Here is a 19873-nt window from a genome sequence, read left to right as displayed (position 1 = left end):
CAAGAGAAAATGAACTCTTCTTTCTTTATTAATCTTTTTTCCCTCTGGTGTCCTTACCAGCTAGGGGTTTAATTATCACCTATTATGCTGATGACTCCAAGATCTATATATCTAGCCTTAGTTTATATTTCCTGAGCTTTTGTCTTATAATACTAATTGCTTATTGGGTATTTCATACTGGAGGTTTCATAGGCATCTCAAGTTCAGTATATCCAAAAGGGAATTCATTAACTTTTCCTTCAAACTCACCCTTCTTCTAAACTTCTCTCTCCCTCTCCCTCTCCCTCTCCCTCTCCCTCTCCCTCTCCCTCTCCCTCTCCTTCTCCCTCTCCTTCTCCCTCTCCCTCTCTCCCCCTCTCCTTCCTTTCCTTTCACCAAATTTATACCCAGAACCTCCTGCCTCTAGGCCTGGTACTCCTCTACTACACTGCTACCTAGTTGACCCTAAACTTCCCTATTTTCACAGAGAGTACTATAACCCTTCCAGTTAGCCCTACATTCAACTTTGAAGTCATTTTCCTTATGTATTTAAATCATATTCTAAGTCTTTTCAAGTCTGCTTGCACAGCGTCTTTCTTCTCTGGCCCGGTCTTTCAATTCATGCCCTAACCACACAACCCTCTAATTCAGGCCTTCATTACCTCTTGCCTGCACTATTGCCTCAAGTGTCTCCCTGTATTCTCCTTGAAACTGCAAAGTGATCCTTGTAAAATATGGGTCTGGTATATCATCCCCCTGCTCAGGAAACTCCAAAGGCTTCTTTTTTTCTCTGTGATCAGATATCTCTATTTCTCTCTTGAGCATTTAAAGCCTTTTACAACCTGGTTTCAATTGATGCTTTTTGGATTTTTTCTCCTTTACATATTTTATGGTCTGTGCAAGCTAACCCCCTATTCTTGCGTCTCTTATCTCCTTGCTCTTTTAAGCTTCATTTTTTCGGTATCAAATATTTATTTTTATTCTTCTCACTCATGGAGGGGAAGGGGCAGTCCCCCTCCCCCAACTCCTTGTAACCAATATGCAGTCAAGCAAAATAAAATTCCTTATAGATGATATACAGAAATAAATATATGTCTCATTCTGCATTTAGCCATGACTTCTCAGCTAGCAGGCAAGTAGCATTCCTTCTTCTTCATCTGCTTTCAGGAATCAGGGTTGAGTGTTGTGTTGATCCGAGTTCTTAAACCTTTCAGACATGTTCATTTTCACAGTGTTGTGGTTATAGATGCCTTGTTCTCTTGCTATCTCACTTAAGTCTTCAGTAGTCCATAAAGATGGCTTCCCAGTTTTCTCTGAAACTGTCTCCATCATTTCTTACAGGGATACAGAAGTATTCAATTATATTTCTATGCCATTATTTGTTCATCCTCCCAGTTGATGGGCATCTTCTTAGTTTCAGTTCTTTCTGCTGTGAATATCTCTGTACAATAAATCCTTTACCTCCTCTTTGATTTCTTTGGCCATAGGCCTAATTCTCTCACTAGGTCAAAGTATATATCTTTTATCAGTTGAGAAATGTCTCTTATCCTTATAAATTTAAATCTATTGCATATATATTGAAAATGAAACCTTTATTAGAAAAACTTATCACAAAAATTTCCCTCATTAACTGTTTCCCTCCTAATCTTAGCTGTGCATTGGATTTGTTTGTGCAAAAACTTTTAAATTTTTTTTGTAATTCATTTTAACTTCTGAGATCCTCTCTGTCCCTTGTTGGGCTATACATTCTTCTCCTATCCATAGATCTGAGAGGTAATTTATTTCTTGCTACTCTTAATTTGTTTGTAATTTGACTTTTTATACATAGGTCAGGTATTCTTTGGAGCATATTTTGGTATACAGTGTAAAGTGTTCCTCTAAATCTAATATTTACTAGACTGCTGTCCAGTTTCCCCAATAGTTTTTGTCAAATAGTGACAGTAGCTGCTGTCCTTTTTTGTTTATTGAATTTATTGAGTTTATTGAATGCTAGGGTATTAGTTTCTTTTGCTTTGGTATGCTGTATACCTGATCTGTTCCACTAATTGACATCTCTTTTTCTTAACCAGTATCAGATTGTTTTGGTAATTACTGCATTGTAATACTTTTGCGATCTTATAGATCCCTTCCTTCTCACTTATTTTCATTATTATCCCTCAGATTCTTGATCCCATGTCTTTGCTTTTTCACATACTGCCTCCCCCCCCCCCCATCTTTGGAATATATTCCTGTCTCATATCTGCCTCTTAAAATTAGTCCTAATTTTATTTCCAAGCTGAGATTAAGTGTTATGTTTTGCTCTGTACCTTTTCCTGATCCCCTAACTGTTCATCATTTTTTTCTGCACAGCTGCTAGCTTGACATGTATTTATTTTGTATATGTTTTGCTTTTTCTCTGTGTAAATGTTGTCTTCCCATTTTTGAAGGAAGGGATTCTTTCATTTTCATCTGGTGTTCTCAGTTATTAACATCTTCAACATGCCTGGCCCACCATGGATATTTAATAAATTCTTGGTGATTGGTTTATAGCTACTAGCAATATAATAATAAGTAAGAAATATATTTACATTTTTTACTTGACTTGTCGTTTAATGGTATATGATACTCCAGTACGTTTTTGGCTCCTGCTTTTTTTGGCTTAGTGTCTGGGGCACCAAGAGGTTAAGTCGTTAAGTCCTTTGCTTGGGGCCACACAGCCAATGTGTAGAAAGTGGACAGCCCAGGCTGCCTTGTCCCAGGAGTCAGTGCCCTATCTATGGTGCTGCATTGCCTGTCATAGGTACATATGTGTTTATGTGTATCTGTGCATTCAAACAGTAGTTACTGATTTAAGGATATATTATGTATTTTGTTTCTTTTTTATTTGGTGTCATTCATATTTAGTGAGCGCAGTATAGCCTCAGACCTCATATTATCAGCACCCAACTGCCCTGTTGGTAGGCAGTTAAGTTTATAAGTTTAACCCAACTTCTTTTTATCATGAGATTATAAAAAACTCACCAAAATGACTTTTTCCCTTGACAGGTTCAACGAACGATTGCCAAGCAGATTCAGATGGTTCGGCAAGTGGGAAAGGGTCGCTATGGAGAAGTGTGGATGGGGAAATGGAGGGGTGAAAAAGTGGCAGTCAAAGTGTTCTTCACCACCGAAGAGGCCAGCTGGTTCCGGGAAACAGAGATCTACCAAACTGTATTGATGCGTCATGAGAATATCCTGGGTAAGCAGATGTGGCCTTGGAAGGAAAAGTATGGGGTTGTGTTTTGGAGAGGCGTGGTAATTAATTAATGATGATGAGCGGAAGTACTTTAAAATTCAAATTACATAATGTTTGTTAAGTCATTCAAATTAAAGATCATCTTGACCTTATTTTTGTACCACATCCTTGCTAGGTAGAAGGTACTGTGTGGAGGTTCTTAGCCTCACTTCTTTATGTATGGTAGTTCCATTTAGACCCCTTATTTGATTTCCATGCTCTTGGTTTAAAGACAGTGTCTCAGGTCTTGAGGAGACCTCCTGACTCCAAGGAGCATACTGGAAAAAGCGTGATAATTGGGCAGGCAAGAGCTGCCTTCTTTGAGACTCACTCATTCTTTTGATGTATATATTTCACAAGTTACAAAATGGCCCCAGATGCTCTCTTCATTTGCCCTTTTCTTTAAAACAAAGCAGACTTGGGCTCAGGAGAATGTCAGAATGAGAAAGAGCCCTTCACTTTAGTGCATCTCAAGAGACCTAGAGAGAAGCCTCTTGCTACACTTCTATAACGGTGGCTTCAGGGGTCAGAGGCAGCCTGGCCAAGGTGTGGACTGCTCAGTTGGTCAGGAGGCTCTTCCTCATGTGATTCCCTGGTCGGTCTCCCGGCTTCCATGCCCTTTTGTCTAGAGTCAGGCAGAGAGGCTTATTCTCTTTTTACATAATAAGCCTTCAAATATGCACACCATCACTTGATTTTTCTCTTTCAGCTGAAATGTCCCAAGGGCTCCTATTTGATCCTTAGGATTTTGAGTTCCCTCTGCTTTAGTCCATCTTACCAGTGCTTTTCCAGACAAGGGCACCCAGATTGTGCCATGGCTAAGGGCAACTTGGAGTGTCCCCCAACATGTCTCCCCAAAAATTTGGCATTAGGAATGCAGCTGGGGTGGGATTCATGGTCTGTGCTGAGCTTGAAGTTCACCAAAATCCTGTACTTCTGCAGTCAAATTTGTAGTTCAGTTTCGTTCATTTCTTTTCAAACTTCCCTTATAATCCTAAGAGAAGCTTTTGTTTAGAAAGATAAATTTCCTCAGATCTTTGTAAAGGATAAAATTAGGGATTATTGACTGAATATATTATACTAGTGGTGGCCAGGGATTAATTCAATCCTAATAAAATACTCAAGTCAGTTTGGGATTTTTATGGTGGTTTAATTACAGTAGAGGGAAGAAATTAAGAAGAAGAGAGAGAGGAAAGAGAATTTAAACTGTTCCAGCCCAGGCTGAGCCAGGCAGCAGTTCAGAGGCCTTGGCCAAAGGGCCTTCTCAATATAGCTTGGCAATCAGCCACGAGGCCTCCTCTGAGATGAGGGATCTCCCAGGAGGATAGTGCTTTAGGAGGTAAAGAAAAGAAGGAATTGGCCTAACCCACTCACTGAGCATGCTAAGAATGCCGCAGTCTCCCCACACTGCTGAGCCCAACATCTCCGTGAGAAAGAGGAGAGAGGAAGTGACATGAAATATAGAGACAGTTCTTTACATCACTTCCTGTGTCTTACATGTACCAATGGTAGCTTAAGCTGGATTTAGGACAGCCCAGGGGGTTTGTCAGTTGTTTCTTATTTGTCACTTGCTAGCACATGTTGGTCATAGGTCATCCTACTCACAGTTAATCCTTAATTGGGGGTGTATACATTCCTTGGTTGCTAAAATTTCTAAGACTAAGCAAAATGGAGAAAATCTAAAAATTCACATCTTCATAAAGCAGGTGATTTGTGGCCTTTATCATAAGCATGCTATATTTGGTATGTGAGGAAATTATAGACTTGGGACAGCAGTGTTATAAGACCATTTTACAGATGACACAGTCAAGGCTTAGAGAGGTTAAGTGATTGCCTTCAGTAGCTTAAATGTTAAGCATCAGAGACAGGACTTGAATTCCAGCCTTATGACTTCAGAACTGGTGCTCCATCCACCACATTGCCTCCCATATTGTATAGCAATTTGAATTATGCACAAGTGGTAGAAATGAAAAGTTCATTTTCTTTTTTGGTAAGGAATTCCTATGTTCAGCTGTGGTCAGAATTCAGTTACCTTCAAGTTCTCTTCCAATTGCAAGCCTGGAATTGTTCATTGGATTTTGGGAAGTCTGGAAGGACCTGCTCAGTTGGCTATTCTTATTCTCTACCTGTGATGGGGTTAGGCTAAACTTCTCAAGTGAGGGTTCTCTGTGGCCTTCTTCACCCCTTTGGGGGATTCAGAACCAACTGATCAAACCTGTGCTTCATTAACTGGATAGGTTTCATCGCCGCCGACATCAAGGGCACAGGCTCTTGGACGCAGCTCTACTTGATCACCGACTACCATGAAAACGGCTCTCTGTACGACTTCCTGAAGTGCACCACTCTGGACACGAGGGCCCTCCTCAAGTTGGCATATTCAGCTGCCTGTGGTCTGTGCCATCTCCACACAGAGATCTATGGGACCCAAGGAAAGCCCGCAATTGCTCACCGAGACCTGAAGAGCAAAAATATCCTGATCAAGAAGAATGGCAGTTGTTGTATTGCTGACCTGGGGCTCGCCGTGAAATTTAACAGGTAGGCAGCCCTTGTGCTATGCCCTCCCCGAGGCTAAGCATCTTCGCTCCTCGCAGGAGAGGAGTGGGCTTGTGTTCCTGGGGATGAGATTCAGAAATGCCGGGCTAGATGCTTCTGTGGCTTTTGGCAAGGAAAGGCACCATTCCATCTCCCTTTTCTGTGGCCTCTGCTCTGCCGTGGAGGAACCGAACCTGGGGGTTCAGGAGTCTTTCTTTGTAACTGCTCAGCAGCTTGTTTGGGGTGTTTTTTTTTTTTAATAAAGACTATAGAAATTACCTTTTTTGTTGGAGGTTTATCTGAGCTATAGTAGTTTCCTTTTCTGCCAACTGACAAATAAGGGAGCAAATTGACAAGATATTAAGTAACAAGAAAATTTAAAGGTAACTTAAGTTTCCAATTAAGATTCCTTAGTAAAGTGTTTAGAAAGTGAAAGAAAATAGCTTCCACCTGCCTGGTTTTGACAGGCTGAAGTAGCAGACCAAGAGGGTTCATGGGGAATGTTTTTAAACATGACCTCTAAGAGAACTTGTGCTTGACTCTGAATGTTTATATTTTGATGCTTTCTCAGTGGGACATGGGGATGGGAAGAGCAAGGGGAGAAAAAGTAGAATTTTGTAAAAATGAAATAAAATTTAATTTAAAAAGAAATTAGTTTAGTTTGAAAATGGTTTATTTTAGCAACAGAGAACCAAACATAGGGTGTTCTAAAGACTGAATGTGAGAAGTAGAGTAATAACATGATTACCTCCTGTCACTACATTTTTCCATATAGCAGAAAATTGAATCTGTGAATGAGCTTTATTAAAGTATGTTGTTATGGGGAGGTTAAAAGAAGGGATCACACTAACTATATAAATAAAATAAAAGGTTTATTTAACTAAAAGGGAAAATGGAAGGAAATCAGGGAATACCTTACTTCTAACCCCACCACAGATATTATCTTAATTATCTTAACCTAAATAGTTAAAGGAGTAATTAAAGTTAGTGAGGGATTTTTAGGGGTGAAAACAAGAGGGGCCCAAAGAAATCTCACAACCAAGAGTCCTTCTTTTATCCAGACAGCAGTCTCAGGATGAAGAGTCTTCACAGGATTCAGGAGGGGATGAGGATTAACACTCACACACTGTCCACCAGTGTGGGGTAATCATTCATCCAACCACTCCTTCCAGATGGTCCAGTTTCCTGGCAGCTAGAGAAAACAGCTTCCCTCCCCTCCTGAGTCCAACTATCTCTCCAGCAATTGCCTCGGTGTCCAGTCCCAGGCCTGGGAGTTCTGAGTGGAATGTTGGTCTGCAGGGCCTCATGCTGTCAGCTTGCCCTGTTATGCCCTGCTAGAAATCCCTTACTACAGTGTTCACAAACTAGGAAACACACTAAGGAAATGGAAGTGATCTTTTCTTCTGGATAAATGCATTTGTACTGCCCTCTGACTTTTTGGTGGGGTTTTTTTCCTCTCTTTCAGTGACACAAATGAAGTTGATGTCCCTTTGAACACCAGAGTTGGTACAAAGCGTTACATGGCTCCAGAAGTGCTCGATGAAAGCCTAAATAAAAATCACTTTCAGCCATATATCATGGCTGACATCTATAGCTTTGGCCTGATCATGTGGGAGATGGCTCGTCGCTGTGTCACAGGAGGTGAGTATTTGTGTGACGCTTCCAGGAGATCTCAGAAGCAGAATTCTAAAAGCAGCAGGCCATACCTGTTTAGATTATATAATTAAAATATCTTATTACACTCCTTTCTTGAGGAGAAATAGATTTATTGAATTAAAAGAAATTGCTCTAGTGAACTTTTAGAGAAGAGATGCTTTGGAGATTAGTCAGAAACTTTGAAGGAAGAGATTTAATGAAGTGGAAAGAGCCTCGGGCCTGGGTTCAAATCCTGGATGATGTACTCCTTACTATGACCGTAGAGCAATTTTTTAGCTCTGGATGCTTCATGTAGAAAACAATAGTTGAATTAGGCCTTGAAAGAAACTAGAGCACCCAAGAAGCACAGAGGGGAAGAGGGAAGCCATTCTAGTCGCAGGGTAAAGTGTGAAAAGGGATAGACATGGGCGATGGAGTCCTGCATGTGAAGAATGGTCAGAAGTCCAGTTTAGATTGTAGTGTGTATGAAAACGGGGCCTAGGGCAATCAGGCCGAAAGGTGGGAAGAGGCCAGAGTGTGAAGGACTTTGAATGCCAGACAAAGGGTTTGCTGTTGGGTCTTGGAGGTCATAGGGAGCCACTGGAGTTTAAGCATTAGAAAGACATGATGTAGATCAATGTTTTAGGAAGGTCTCTGATGCCCGTGTAAAGGTCGGACTGGAGTGGTTGGAAACTTGAGGCAGGGAGTCCAATTAGGAAGCTTTTGCTGCCTTGTATGGTGGTGGGTGTGTAAGTGGAGAAATGCTGTGGTGATAGGAAGATTTGTCAGTTGCTGGCCAAAAGAGAGGAATTGAATAGAGCACTGAATTGAGGCAGCGAGTAACTGGAAGCTTGGAGGTGTCGAGGAACAAGGAAGTTTAGAAGAGGACTCGGTTTGGAGGCAAACGGTGTTTGGGCCTGTTAAGTTAGAGGTATTAGGAGGCGTCCCGTTTGCAATGTTGTGTCAGGTTTGTTTTTCTGCTGCCACTCAGAGTTGTGGACGTGCCCCTGTCTATTACAGGCATGACAGAGGAGTACCAATTGCCTTATTACAACATGGTGCCTCATGATCCTTCCTATGAAGACATGCGGGAGGTGGTGTGTGTTAAGCGTCTGCGTCCCATCGTGTCGAACCGATGGAACAGTGATGAAGTAAGTGAAACCTAATTCCTCTGATCACAAGTCTGTAAGAGCGTCTTCCTCCTTTCTCTTTTGACCCACCTGCTGCTTTCTCTCCTTTTCAGTGTCTGAGAGCCATCTTGAAGCTAATGTCAGAATGCTGGGCCCACAACCCTGCTTCAAGACTCACCGCATTGAGAATCAAGAAGACGCTGGCCAAGATGGTCGAATCTCAAGATGTAAAGATTTGACAGTGACGTGCTCCGGGAGCGGCAGTGGACTCCGAGAACTTTCCTCACCCAGGCAAAGGGTGGGATCGAAGTGGGGTGAGGAAATCCATGGCTCTTGGACCTCTTCCTCCCCACACCTTTACAGGCTGCTAACATTCAACCTTTCAGGACTCAGTAGAATATGATGCTGGACAGCCTCATTTTAAAACATGTTTCTTTTTTGTTGGGGGGGAGAAGGGGTTCTGAGCTATGTTGAGACTTCAGTCACCATTCATGAGTCTCCGTAAAACTCTGGGTACTGAATTGCATGTTTATATTATGGTGCTTTCTGTGAAAGCCTTAAGAAGAAAAGAAAATGAATTCAACAGAGATGGAGAAATATAAGCTTTTGCCTTCTACCTGATAAAACTTAGCCTGTTCATATTCCTGCTTTTGTAAAACAGCCTGTAGATTATGAATCATTTTGGGATACTACTCTGTTTTTAACAGTTTATCATCTGTGTTGTGTGTGTGCCAGGATTCCTCTGCTGCCATGTGGTTTAAGAGAAAAAACGAGGAATGAATGCCCAGAAGGGTTGGGGTAGTTGGTGCTTTGGGTCTTTGTTGTTGTTGTCATTATTGTTGCAATAAGACTAGCCAGTCACATAAAAGCCATTTAACTACCAGGAAAAACTGACTTCTTTACCAACACCTTTTCTGACAGGAAAGTTGGTATAAATCAAAAAGCCAATGTTTCTAAACCTGAGCTTCATTCCTCTTTTCTTTTTTTTCTTTTCTTCTTTTCTTCCTCCCTCCCTCCCTCCCTCCCTCCCTTTCTCTCTCCCTTCCTTCCTTCCTTCCTTCCTTCCTTCCCTTTCTTCTTATTTTTTGGGCAGTTTTTAATCTTTTATTGTGAAAAGTATAATATCTTTAGTTGGAACTCCCAATGTGAAGACCCTTCTGAAGAATGAACTCGCTTATTGGGGTGTTTTTGATAGCAATTTAAGTGCCTATAACCTTGTCCTGTACCACTTATTCTAGGTGACTCTTAAAAGGGAAATGACATATCTTGGGCACCATGTGCTTTATTTGCAGGACATCTACTCTTACCTTCACTTTGGATAGTCACGTTTATCCACACACATTCATGCCATAGAAACCAGATCGCATGCACCTCATAGCCCAGGCTTACAAATTTAAAAGGAAAAACAAACAATCAACACTCAAAGATGGTCAGGAATGACATTTATAATCATAGATGGGTTTTCAAAATGAATGCATTCAATCTTCTAATCTAGGGCTTTGTTTTGTTACAGTATACTCACAACAACAGCTTTCGATATGATAATCTCATTTAAATTCTTCCTTATAAGAGAAACTTCTCACTGAAAATTTACATTGCAGAACCTACATGAATTTCCCAACAACTATTAAGGAAGTTTCAAATCTATCTAAATCATTATTTGAAATTGGAGGGATTTTAAAAAATAAATTTTCCATAGTTTATAAAACAAATGAAAAAGGGTCAGGCAAAAAAAAAAGAAAGAAAGAAATATCAGTGTTTTTCTTTACTATCACAGTGTACAGATTTTATTTAACAAAGTGCTACATATTTTATAGAATCCTAGTTATCTCAAGGGACATTTCTGTTTTATGAAGTCATTACAGTTTTGTAATGTCTTTTAAGTATTAATGTTATATTCTGGCAGAACAATTCATGGGCCTACTAAGTCAGAATTAAATTTACTTTTGGATGCAGTGTAAGGGCTGTAATTTTTTAAAATAATAATTTTTAGAGCATTTTTCCGTCCATTGCCAAAACTTGACTAACATTGAACGTCGAAGCTGTTGAGTATTTCCAAGCAGAGCAGTTGTGCACAATTAACTGGAAACTGTTTGGAAAGCTCTAATATTTTTACAACCTAAAATAAAGCTCTTCTTTGTCATGTTTGAAAGTGGAAGCATTCTTAAAAAAAAATTGATTTCTTTGACCCATGAACTTGTCCTTTCAGAAAAATAATTTCTTCATCTGTTTCTACAGGACACAAGTAACTATAATCTAAAGTGCCATGTGACTCAGGCTCCTTAAATAGCTCTGACTTATTCTTCTAATTTGACCTTAATTCTTTTTGGAAATAAAATTACAAACTCTCAAAGAAGTTAACTTATTAATAATAAAAATAGGGGAAAAACATGAAAAAAAATGCAATCTTCCTTCCCAGCAACTTTTTAAAATCACAAAATATTTTCAGAAGCCGAAAATTATGAATACTTCATATTGTCATAGATGTGCTCAGTAAGCTAGTAGAAGAAAGTTGATTTTAAAATCATAGCATGCAGAAGACTTCCGTAAGAATATTTATTAGGATCACCTCGGTCTTGAAATATAAATATCGCCTTATTTGGAAACCCTGCAAGTCCTTTCTCCCCCATTCAAAATTATGTATTTGTTTCATTAGTGAACGATTGAAAATACAGGGGTCTCCAAAGTCTCATTGCAGTTTTAAGCTAAATAAAAAGTCTTCCCATGGCCTGAAGGCTGCCCTGATGTTGACACCAGCCCAGGCCCTGCTGCCTGCAAAGGCTTTAAGGATTGACCTGTCTGGGGGCCTGTGTGTCTATCTGTTTATCAAGGACCAGCCTGTCTGGATGAACTGAGGCATGTCTCTTCTGAAGCTTAGAACTACATTAAGACTTGGGTGAGACTGATCCAAGAGGGAGTGTGTCTGATGCCCCATAACTCTAATGAAAGAACAACACATTATTTTTCCTTCTAATTGTTAAAGTAACTAAATTATTAGTAGAATTGAAGGTATAGTTGAACTTGCAAATTATTTCCAGTCTGCTTATTATAGACTTGTATAATTTTACCTTTTTTGTCAAACAAATATCAGAGGTGAGAGAACTAAATCTAATTTTTATAATAACTTTTCCTGAACACCTTCCTATATGTTTTTATTCCCCACCCACTGTGGTCTTCTAACATCAATATTTAAGTAAAATTTTTAAAACTTTTAAATGCCTGAACATATCATTTAACCAAGTTGTGCCAGATTTCTTATTTGCTATAGCTATATTGAATTTTTTTAAAATTTGCTAACTTTTCCTTTGGAAATGAGAGCAAGAAAAATTTCAAATACCTCCATAGTTTCCCTAGAATCAAATAGAAAGTCTTCTTTAGAATATTCATTCACCAAACTTTTGTCCAACATCGAATCTTAGAGTATATCTCAGAGGTCTGTTCTAGGTACTAGAACAGTTACAAAGTTCAGCTAAGGAGATCTTTGCCTTTAAAGAATTTGAATTTTTTTCCCCTAGGATTGATCCTCTATTTTAAATCAGTTTTTCCCGCCTCAAATATGTTTGAAGTAAATTTTTTTCTAAACAAATACAGCATTTTAGGTAGGCAAAATGTCGTTTGATTTTAAAATGTCCATTTGGAATTCCCTTCTAAAAGGAAGAGCTCTAGTTATTTGTTTTAGCCAGATATGGATAGAACAGTCTGTCAGTTCACCCTCTTGCCTCATTACTGCTATGAAAAATCAGAGGGGAAATTCCTTAGAGAAGTGGCTTGTATTTGCAGTGGAATTACGGTGCAGAGCCAGCATGGGGTGCTTTGCCCCGGGAGGCCTATATGGAAAGCGTGGTTCAGACTGCTTGAGTCTACGATCATCTCATGGTGACTTTAAGCTCCTACTACACCAGAGGTGTCCAACTCCTGGCTGGTGGAACCAGGTAAAAATGGGGGTGGGGAATGTTCAACAAAAGAAATGAAAGCATAATGCACACAGTGCTCATTTGTGGCTTTCTGAGCCCACATTTGGCCTGGAGGGATCTGTTTCTCTTTGAGTTCAACCCCACTGCTAGACACTACCTTTAAAAAGCCCGTCCTCATGACTTCACCCTTGAAATGCCCATTTAAAAACTAAATTGTAGTATATTGTATAAAAGGAAAATAACATACCTTGCTTAGAGAAAATGTAAATACGAGACAAAATAAGAAATGGTTTGATTAAATTCTTGCTTAGATACCAGAAGTGTAGATTACTCTTTTAAATGGTAATACACTAAATGTATTTTGTACAGCATCTGGTTTAAAAGGTGCCTTATTAAGTTTACCATGAATTGCTTTGTTCTGTACACAGATTATGTCCAATGTATCATTTTTAAGTAAATAACCTTATTTTAGTACATATTAGCATGTGTTTTGTGTTGCTGTATTTTTCTTGTGTTGGGCCCTAAGCTTAGTTTCCTTCCTTTCTCCCTCTGTTCCTCCCTCCCTCATTCTTGTCTAGGATCAGTAAGGGTTGGCGATGGGGGTTAAGTGACTTGCCCAGGGCCACATACCTAGTAAGTGACTGAGGTCAGATTTGAATCCAAGACTTCCTGACACTAGGCCTGGCTCTCTAGAGTTGCCCCCAGTTAGATTTCCTTCAAACAAGTCCCCAATGTGTTTGTGCCTCCACAGTATGGAGAACCTCATTTCCCCCATCAGTAATCTCATCTGGAGCCCAGGGCAGACAGTTACAGTTTCATTTCCCCATTAGGTAGAAAAGCAAAAGTATAGTTAACTGTAATATGTCTCCTGAAGGCCTGCAGGGATCCCCTTTAATGCAAGGAGACATCTGATTCTAGAGACCCTCATTCTCCAAGAGCCTGCCAGCAGCATCCCGGTTCTGGCGGGCCTGGGCCTCAAAGGGCCTATTGGCCTGGGCACGCGGCTTCTTCTTTTCAGTGGCTGTGTCAGAGACGATGCCGTCCCACGTGGGGAGAGGGAACACGCTCGCCATCGTCGTCCTCATCCCGACGAATCCTTGCAGGACCAGCCCAAGCCTCCCCAAGGTGGGAGAGGCTCGTCTCTGAAACATGGCCGCTAGATACCTTTTATTGGGTCTTAAGAATTCCCGAGGGGGGAGAGGTCTGCGTTCTGCATGGCCAAACACAAAGGTCCCCACTCATGGACACGTGGGCCTTCGGGAACGGCCACGCCAATGAGCACGGCCTCGAAGGGCACGCTTCGCAGATCTGGGGCATGGAGCAGCTCTGCTCTCTCTTCCCCCTCTTAGCCACTGAGGACAAAGGAAGTGGGACGGCGAAGATGGGCTTAATTTCCAGGGATCCTCCTCATGCCCCTTCTCGGCTCCACAAAAGGAACGTGTGCCGAGGCGGCACAGAGGAGAGGAAGAAGAGCTACAAGGGAAGGTGTGTGGGGAGGAAAAGGAGAGTCATTGGTGCGCTCCATCCCCTCGCGGGCCTCCTTCTGGCCTGAAGCGACGCTGGTTCTTCGAGGTTGGCGGCGGACCCAAGCGTCCGTCCATGCCGAGAGTCTGCCGAAAGGCCACTCGCTCCCAGCCCCGGCAAACATCAGATGTGGAGCCATGGGGGCAGTGAGCATCCACGCGGGATGACAGACCCAACTGAGAATGAATTAATATTAGCATTACTCATCAGGCCCCACCACAAATGAAAACCCAAAGCCGACACGATGCGGCTCTTCCTAATAATGACCACTTCGGCGCCTGCAAAACGAGATGGCTGAAGTGCACGGACTCCAAAGACCACAGTTCAACACTGTCTGTGTTTCTCTGTATTTTTATTTGTTCAGCATTTCCCAATTATATTTTAATCTGGTTCTGGAGGACGCTGGCCTCCTATGGGGCATCTTCAAGGAGCTGAAATGTAGGTACGAAGGCGAATTAGTCCTAAAGACCCTTCTATAGAAGAGTTTTTAGGGAAGACGTTTCGCCTAGAAGAAAGGTTTTAAGAGGAAACATTGGCTTTCTCTGGGTGTTTCAAGAGCAATTAATTCTATGGAATTGGATTCGACCCCTCCGAAGGCAGGAGCAGCAGCGTGACAAGGAGAGAGGGGTAGAGAGAGACAGATTTATGTTTTATAAGAAGAAAAACCGTCCAACAACCAGAGCCGTCCAAAAAGGCTGCCCCTGAGGTTCATCAGGAAGAATCTAGAGAGGTTCCGGTCAAGACATAGTTTAAGGGGCTTCACGATAGGCACTGGGGATACAAAGAGAAAAGAATTCCCTCCGAGAGCTCACAGGACCATCCAATCAAATGAACATTTATTTGTGACCCACAGTGTGCCGTGTGCTGCAGCAGACAAACAGATCCTGCCCTGAAGTAACTCATATTCTATCTGAACAGCAACCATACAGACGTGTATACAAATTAAATACAAAGAAATGAGGCCTTTTGAGGACGGACATTACTAGCAGCAGGTCAGAGAGAGAGATGGCGCAGAAGTAGAGACGGGAGATGGAGCGTCGTACGTGGCCAACAGCCAGGTAGAAGAGGGACGATCGTGCCAAACAATGCCAAGCTTTAAATGCCAAACTAGAGTCTGAATGTGTCACTGATGGTAAAATAGGGGTCCATCGGCATTTATTGGGTAGGGGAACGGCATACTAGAATTGTACTTTAAGAACATTGCTTTATGATGTCTTTTCAGTAGGGTTCTTCTAGCCAAGTTTGGTTTGTGATCTTTGTCTCTGTACCTTTTGACACAATTAAATCAAATTAATTTGGACTCCCATTAATTTGACATTTGAAAAAACAAACAAACATTGCTTTGGTGTCTGTGTGGAGGACACATAAGAGAGGGGAAGAGATCTGAGGCTGGATGATGAAGGAGGAATCATTTTACCTCGAGTGGAAAGAAATAGGAGTGGAGAGAAGGGGATGGATGCAAGAAATGCTTCTGAAGCAGAATCAACAAGACTCGACAGCTGATTGAGTAAGTGGCTTGAGGGAGTGGGAGAGACTGAGGATGACTTCAAGTGAGTGAACCCATCAGTATTTCAGAATAAATATGGGGGGTGGAAAGAGGGGTGGCTTTGCCAGGAAAGAGGGCGAGTTCTGTCTGCTTAAGTTTGAGGTGCCGGTGGGCCATCCACGGGGCAGTGATTGATGTCACTGTGGTCAAGGTTGGGTTGGCCTAAATTGACCCCTGAGATTTCTACATTTACCATTCCAGACATTGTTATTCTTTAATGCTAGCCATTTGCCATTCGTCTAGATGTGCCTTCGAGACAAGTACCACCTTGGCGTCCCAAGCCCCGATTGTTTTGTGACCTTTTTATGCCATATATATGTACATCCCTCCTCATCCCTCCTTGCTGTTTTGTGATGCCATTCCTCAATACTCTGAAAAGCAGAGTAGGAAGAGGCACATTCAAGTTCATGACAGGATTGATGGCTAAGATCCGTTTCTTTTCCTTATAATGAGTATATTCAGAAGGAAGATTTTTAACAGTTCGATGGAACTCCCCCGTATCATATACAGCCGAGTCCTCAGGGGCTCATCACCTGATTGATGACCACCATTCGAGAAACTTCTTTTTTCTAGCCAAGGCCACTCATGAAGCTACTCTACTGAGCCATGGAGGGGTTGGGATTGTTTCAGTGCAGGGAATAGCAACAGCAGTGAAAAAAGCACAGATTTGGGCAGTGATAAATCAGGAAGAAGTCAGGTACCCGATTTTGCTGGAGATTGCACTTGATAGTTTTTCGGGAATTATTTTATTTGGGTTTAATCCAGTGTACCCACCAACCACAGGTATGGTTGTCTCCGTTTATTACGTTACAAAGAAATGACTCCCAAGGGTGGTTCTTGGTGAGTGGAGGGATATTTTCTTCCAAGGGAATGAAATTGTTGAACCGTGTAGGAGCCAAGGGACCATGTTAACATTAATGGCTGTAAATCCACTCTGACAAAGCCTCTAGAAATCTCACTGAAGGGAGGGAGTGTGACTTTCGGGATAGGGGGAAATGTATCTAATCATTCAAAGGTGACTTATTGAGCTGTGTTTTAAAAGTCCCCTTTTGAGTCAAAAGCTCTTATTTGTGGATTTTGTAAAAATTCCTCCTTCTGATAGTTCATTCCCTTAGTTGGTCTAGATTCTAGACTCTAGAAGCTTTGCTGTGGGTGTCTGATCTTCTTTAAAGCCAGCCTTACTTGAGGGGGAACCAGGTTTTTGTTTCCCTTCTATCATTATTTACCGCATTTACATCTAGTTTTTGTTTGCCTGAATTCCTTCATGGAGGAGACCAGTATATGAGCAGAACGATCAACTTCGCACAGCCCAAACATTTCTACTGAAAAATTTCTAGTTTCAGCCTTCTCCTTTTGCCAGTCATCTTCGTCAACAAATAAAAGTAACTAAGACGAGAAAGATGGAGTCTTATCCCAGATGCTCAGACCTGAGAGAGACTCTGATCTGTGAGCATCCATTCTTCTTCCTCTCCTCCTTTGCTGGAGATGGAGGCGCTTCTGAATAAATACCAGTCATTTGAAGTTGGAGATGATGGGAGGCGGAGAAGATGGACCAAAACAACACTGACTTGGGAGTCGAGACAGGACTATGGGACCTTGGAAAAACTCTTCCCTGGTTCTGTGCTTCTGTTTATTCTTCCGTCACCCAAGATGCTCCCAGAAGTCCCCTGGAGACCTAGAACTAGGATTCTTTACAAAGCCCTTGCATCCTTGAGGGGAAGCCGCAGAGAGCTAGGACCATTGCTGGGGAGGTTCCCCTAGTGGAATGGAAGAGGGGAAGAAGCCGGGCAAGACGAGGCTAGAGAAGAACTCCCCTGCGGTGAAGCCACCGGAAGAAGGAGGAAGTGGGGGTCTGGAGACTTCCCATGGAATCCATTCTTCTTACTAACCAGGTCCTGGCTGGAAGTTCTAATCAGCCGAAGAGTCGAGTGTGATTTCAGTTCCCGGATACGTTTGTCTTTCTAAGACACTTTTTCTTGATCACTTCTCCCAGTTGGGGTTTAACAAACGTGAGACTTTGTTAAGGAAATAGATTTCCATTTTTAAATATTAAAAAATCGGCCCAGAATCCCTCAGTCCCACTTTAAAGATTCTTACGCGTTAGAGGAGGGAGTGCGGTGGGGAATGGGGCTGAGCGCAGAGGCTGCGGGTGCCAGGGAAGGGCCGGGCTTTCTTCACAGCCGGGCACACATTTCTTCTCCCTTCCCTCGTCTCTGAAGCAGGAGCCTGAACTGGGCCTTCTCGAAGGCCCTTCCTTCGGACTCGACCAGGGGATGGAGGTTTAGGCAGATCTGCCTTTCCCTCCATTTCCCGGAGATGCGAAGTTGAACTGGCGCTGCCCGCCCGAAACAGCGATTCTGACAAGCTGCCATTTCCTGGGGTCGGTCGGGTCTTCCAGTTCTCCTGGACGTCTCCAGCATTCATTAGAACCGGCCTCTGAGGGGCGCAGATGGCGTTTGGGCCATTCTCGGCCCTGGCCGCTCGGCCGGGGGTTTCCTAAATGCTGGTTGCCTTGGCCAGGCCTCTGGGGTCCCCCCTCAAGCGAGGTAGAAAAAGAATGGAAAAGAAACCAAGGGGAGGAATAGGGTTGAAGAGTTCTAGGAAAGGCGGGGAGCCCCGAAAAGGGCTGGGGGCGCGGGGGGAGCAAACCCCCTCTCCTCCCTCTCCCCTAGCCCAGGGGCTTCCGACCTCCCCTGCCCAGCCCCCTTCCTCCCCGGGGAGCGGCTTGGGGGTCCTACGGCCAGATGGAAGGACTCCACACTCCCAGGGAGCCCTCCGGAAAAAGCCGGCCCCAAAGCGCCCGCCGAGCTAAGGCGTGGGGCTACAGAAGTCACGGTCGGGCCTGCCACGGCCTCTTGGGGAAGGGGAATCGGGCCAGGGGCTCGAGTTCAAGTCTTGAATACCAAGAAACCGCCCAGCGCGGTCCCGCTGGGATCCCTCTTGGCCAAGGAGCCCCGCGTGAGCTCGAACCACACCCTCTCTCCCTTCTGCATCTCGGCCAGCACGAAGGTGGCGGCCGTGCTTCCTCCTGCCGCCGCCGCCGCCGCGGGCGCCTCGGAGCCCCGGGACACCACCGACGTCCGGAGCCGCCCCCCGAGCACGAGCTGGCCCTCGGCCGGCTCCGGGCCGAACTCGGCGCTCACCGCCAGCAGGTAGACGCCGCGCTCAGGGGCTCGGAAGAAGCCGTGCTCCATCGAGTAGCCGCCCCCGACGTTGAGGTAGGTGACGTTGAACTTCACCGGCTGCCTCGGGCCGTGGCTCCCGTGGGGAGAGCCGGCATAGAAGGCCACCGAAGGTCCTGGAAAGCAGACAGAAAAGACCCTGGTCACCGGGAACGCGCGAGAGGATGGGAGGGCGTTCAGCTTGGAGCCCCGGGACGCGAGTTCGAAAGCGGGCACGACCTGCGTGACTTGGGTAAAATAAGGCGGGAGGGGAAGGGGCCGAGAGAACTCGACCTCTAAGGATCGATGAGCCCGCGTCCTAGGCGGAGCCCTTTCCGCCTGAGAGAGCGGCAAAGGTTATTCCCTTTGTACAGATGAGAAAAATGACTGAGGCTGGGGTCTCGGCCAATGCCACACCGCCCGAGAATGCCAGGAGGGGATCCCAGCGGGCATCTCCTGGGCCAAGGCTTGCACTTTTCTCAAACCAACCCATTTCCAACCTCCGTACCTCGTCCCTAAGGCAAAGGGGTTAGAACAGTTAATAGTAGTGCTAGCCAGCACGACTTCTGAAGCTCTTTAAGGTTTGCAGGTGTTTTACTAGTAATAGCGAACATCTACATAGTGCTTGCTATGTGCCAACTGGGTTAAACGATCTAATTCGAATTTCACCACAAGCCTGGGAGGAAGGTGCTGTTTTTATCTCTATTTTACAGATGAGGAGACTGAGGCAGGCAAGTTTAAGTGGCTTGCCCCAGAGCCACACGCTGAGGGATTGTCTGGGCTCACGTTAGAACTCAGGTGCGCAGGACTCTTTCTGAACTCCCTTGGGTTATTTGGCTGCTTCGGTTATCCGGAACAGGCAATTGTACCCCAGTCCCTCTCTGGCCCATTTCATAGGCCGAAACAAGCTTCTTTCTTTCCTCCCCCTTAAATGGACTATAGGATGATAGAAATTCAATAAAGTAATTTTCCCCTAGAGGCATGCATCGAGCTGCAGAGCTGGGGTGGGAGCAGTTGCTGTTGGTTCTGTCCAATTGCGTTGCAATTACTGTGTTTTTTTTTTAAATGAAGATAAGACATTTTATGCTCTGATATACTTTTTTGAGACTTATTCTTTCAGAGCAAACAGCAATAAATCCTTAAGACCTTATTGAGCCCCTGCTGTGTGACTAGCACGTCTCAGGGTGCCCTGGGATCTA

The 19873-nt window shown here is 43.6% G+C and overlaps 2 protein-coding genes across 3 annotated transcripts in view; one reads left to right on the top strand and one right to left on the bottom strand.

Annotated features, from left to right (window-relative positions):
- BMPR1A (bone morphogenetic protein receptor type 1A) overlaps positions 1-12919 on the top strand; it is a 55645-nt gene extending 42726 nt beyond the window's left edge. The window contains exons 8-12 of the mRNA XM_056797292.1: positions 3004-3196; positions 5470-5767; positions 7230-7405; positions 8420-8550; positions 8643-12919. Of these exons, the coding sequence (XP_056653270.1) occupies positions 3004-3196; positions 5470-5767; positions 7230-7405; positions 8420-8550; positions 8643-8768 (924 nt within the window). The 3' untranslated portion in view covers positions 8769-12919. The remainder of the gene's footprint in view (positions 1-3003; positions 3197-5469; positions 5768-7229; positions 7406-8419; positions 8551-8642) is intronic.
- A 1383-nt stretch (positions 12920-14302) lies between these two features.
- Positions 14303-19873, bottom strand: part of MMRN2 (multimerin 2) — a 45373-nt gene continuing 39802 nt past the window's right edge. For both annotated transcript variants that reach the window (XM_007478031.3, XM_007478030.3), the window contains one exon: positions 14303-18811. In XM_007478031.3, the coding sequence (XP_007478093.2) occupies positions 18402-18811 (410 nt within the window). In that variant the 3' untranslated portion in view covers positions 14303-18401. The remainder of the gene's footprint in view (positions 18812-19873) is intronic.

The sequence above is a fragment of the Monodelphis domestica genome, chromosome 1, assembly GCF_027887165.1.
Source record: "Monodelphis domestica isolate mMonDom1 chromosome 1, mMonDom1.pri, whole genome shotgun sequence".
Taxonomy (NCBI): Eukaryota; Metazoa; Chordata; class Mammalia; order Didelphimorphia; family Didelphidae; genus Monodelphis; species Monodelphis domestica.
The sequence above is the reverse complement of the archived record's forward strand: the minus strand, read 5'-3'. Positions and strand labels throughout refer to the sequence as shown.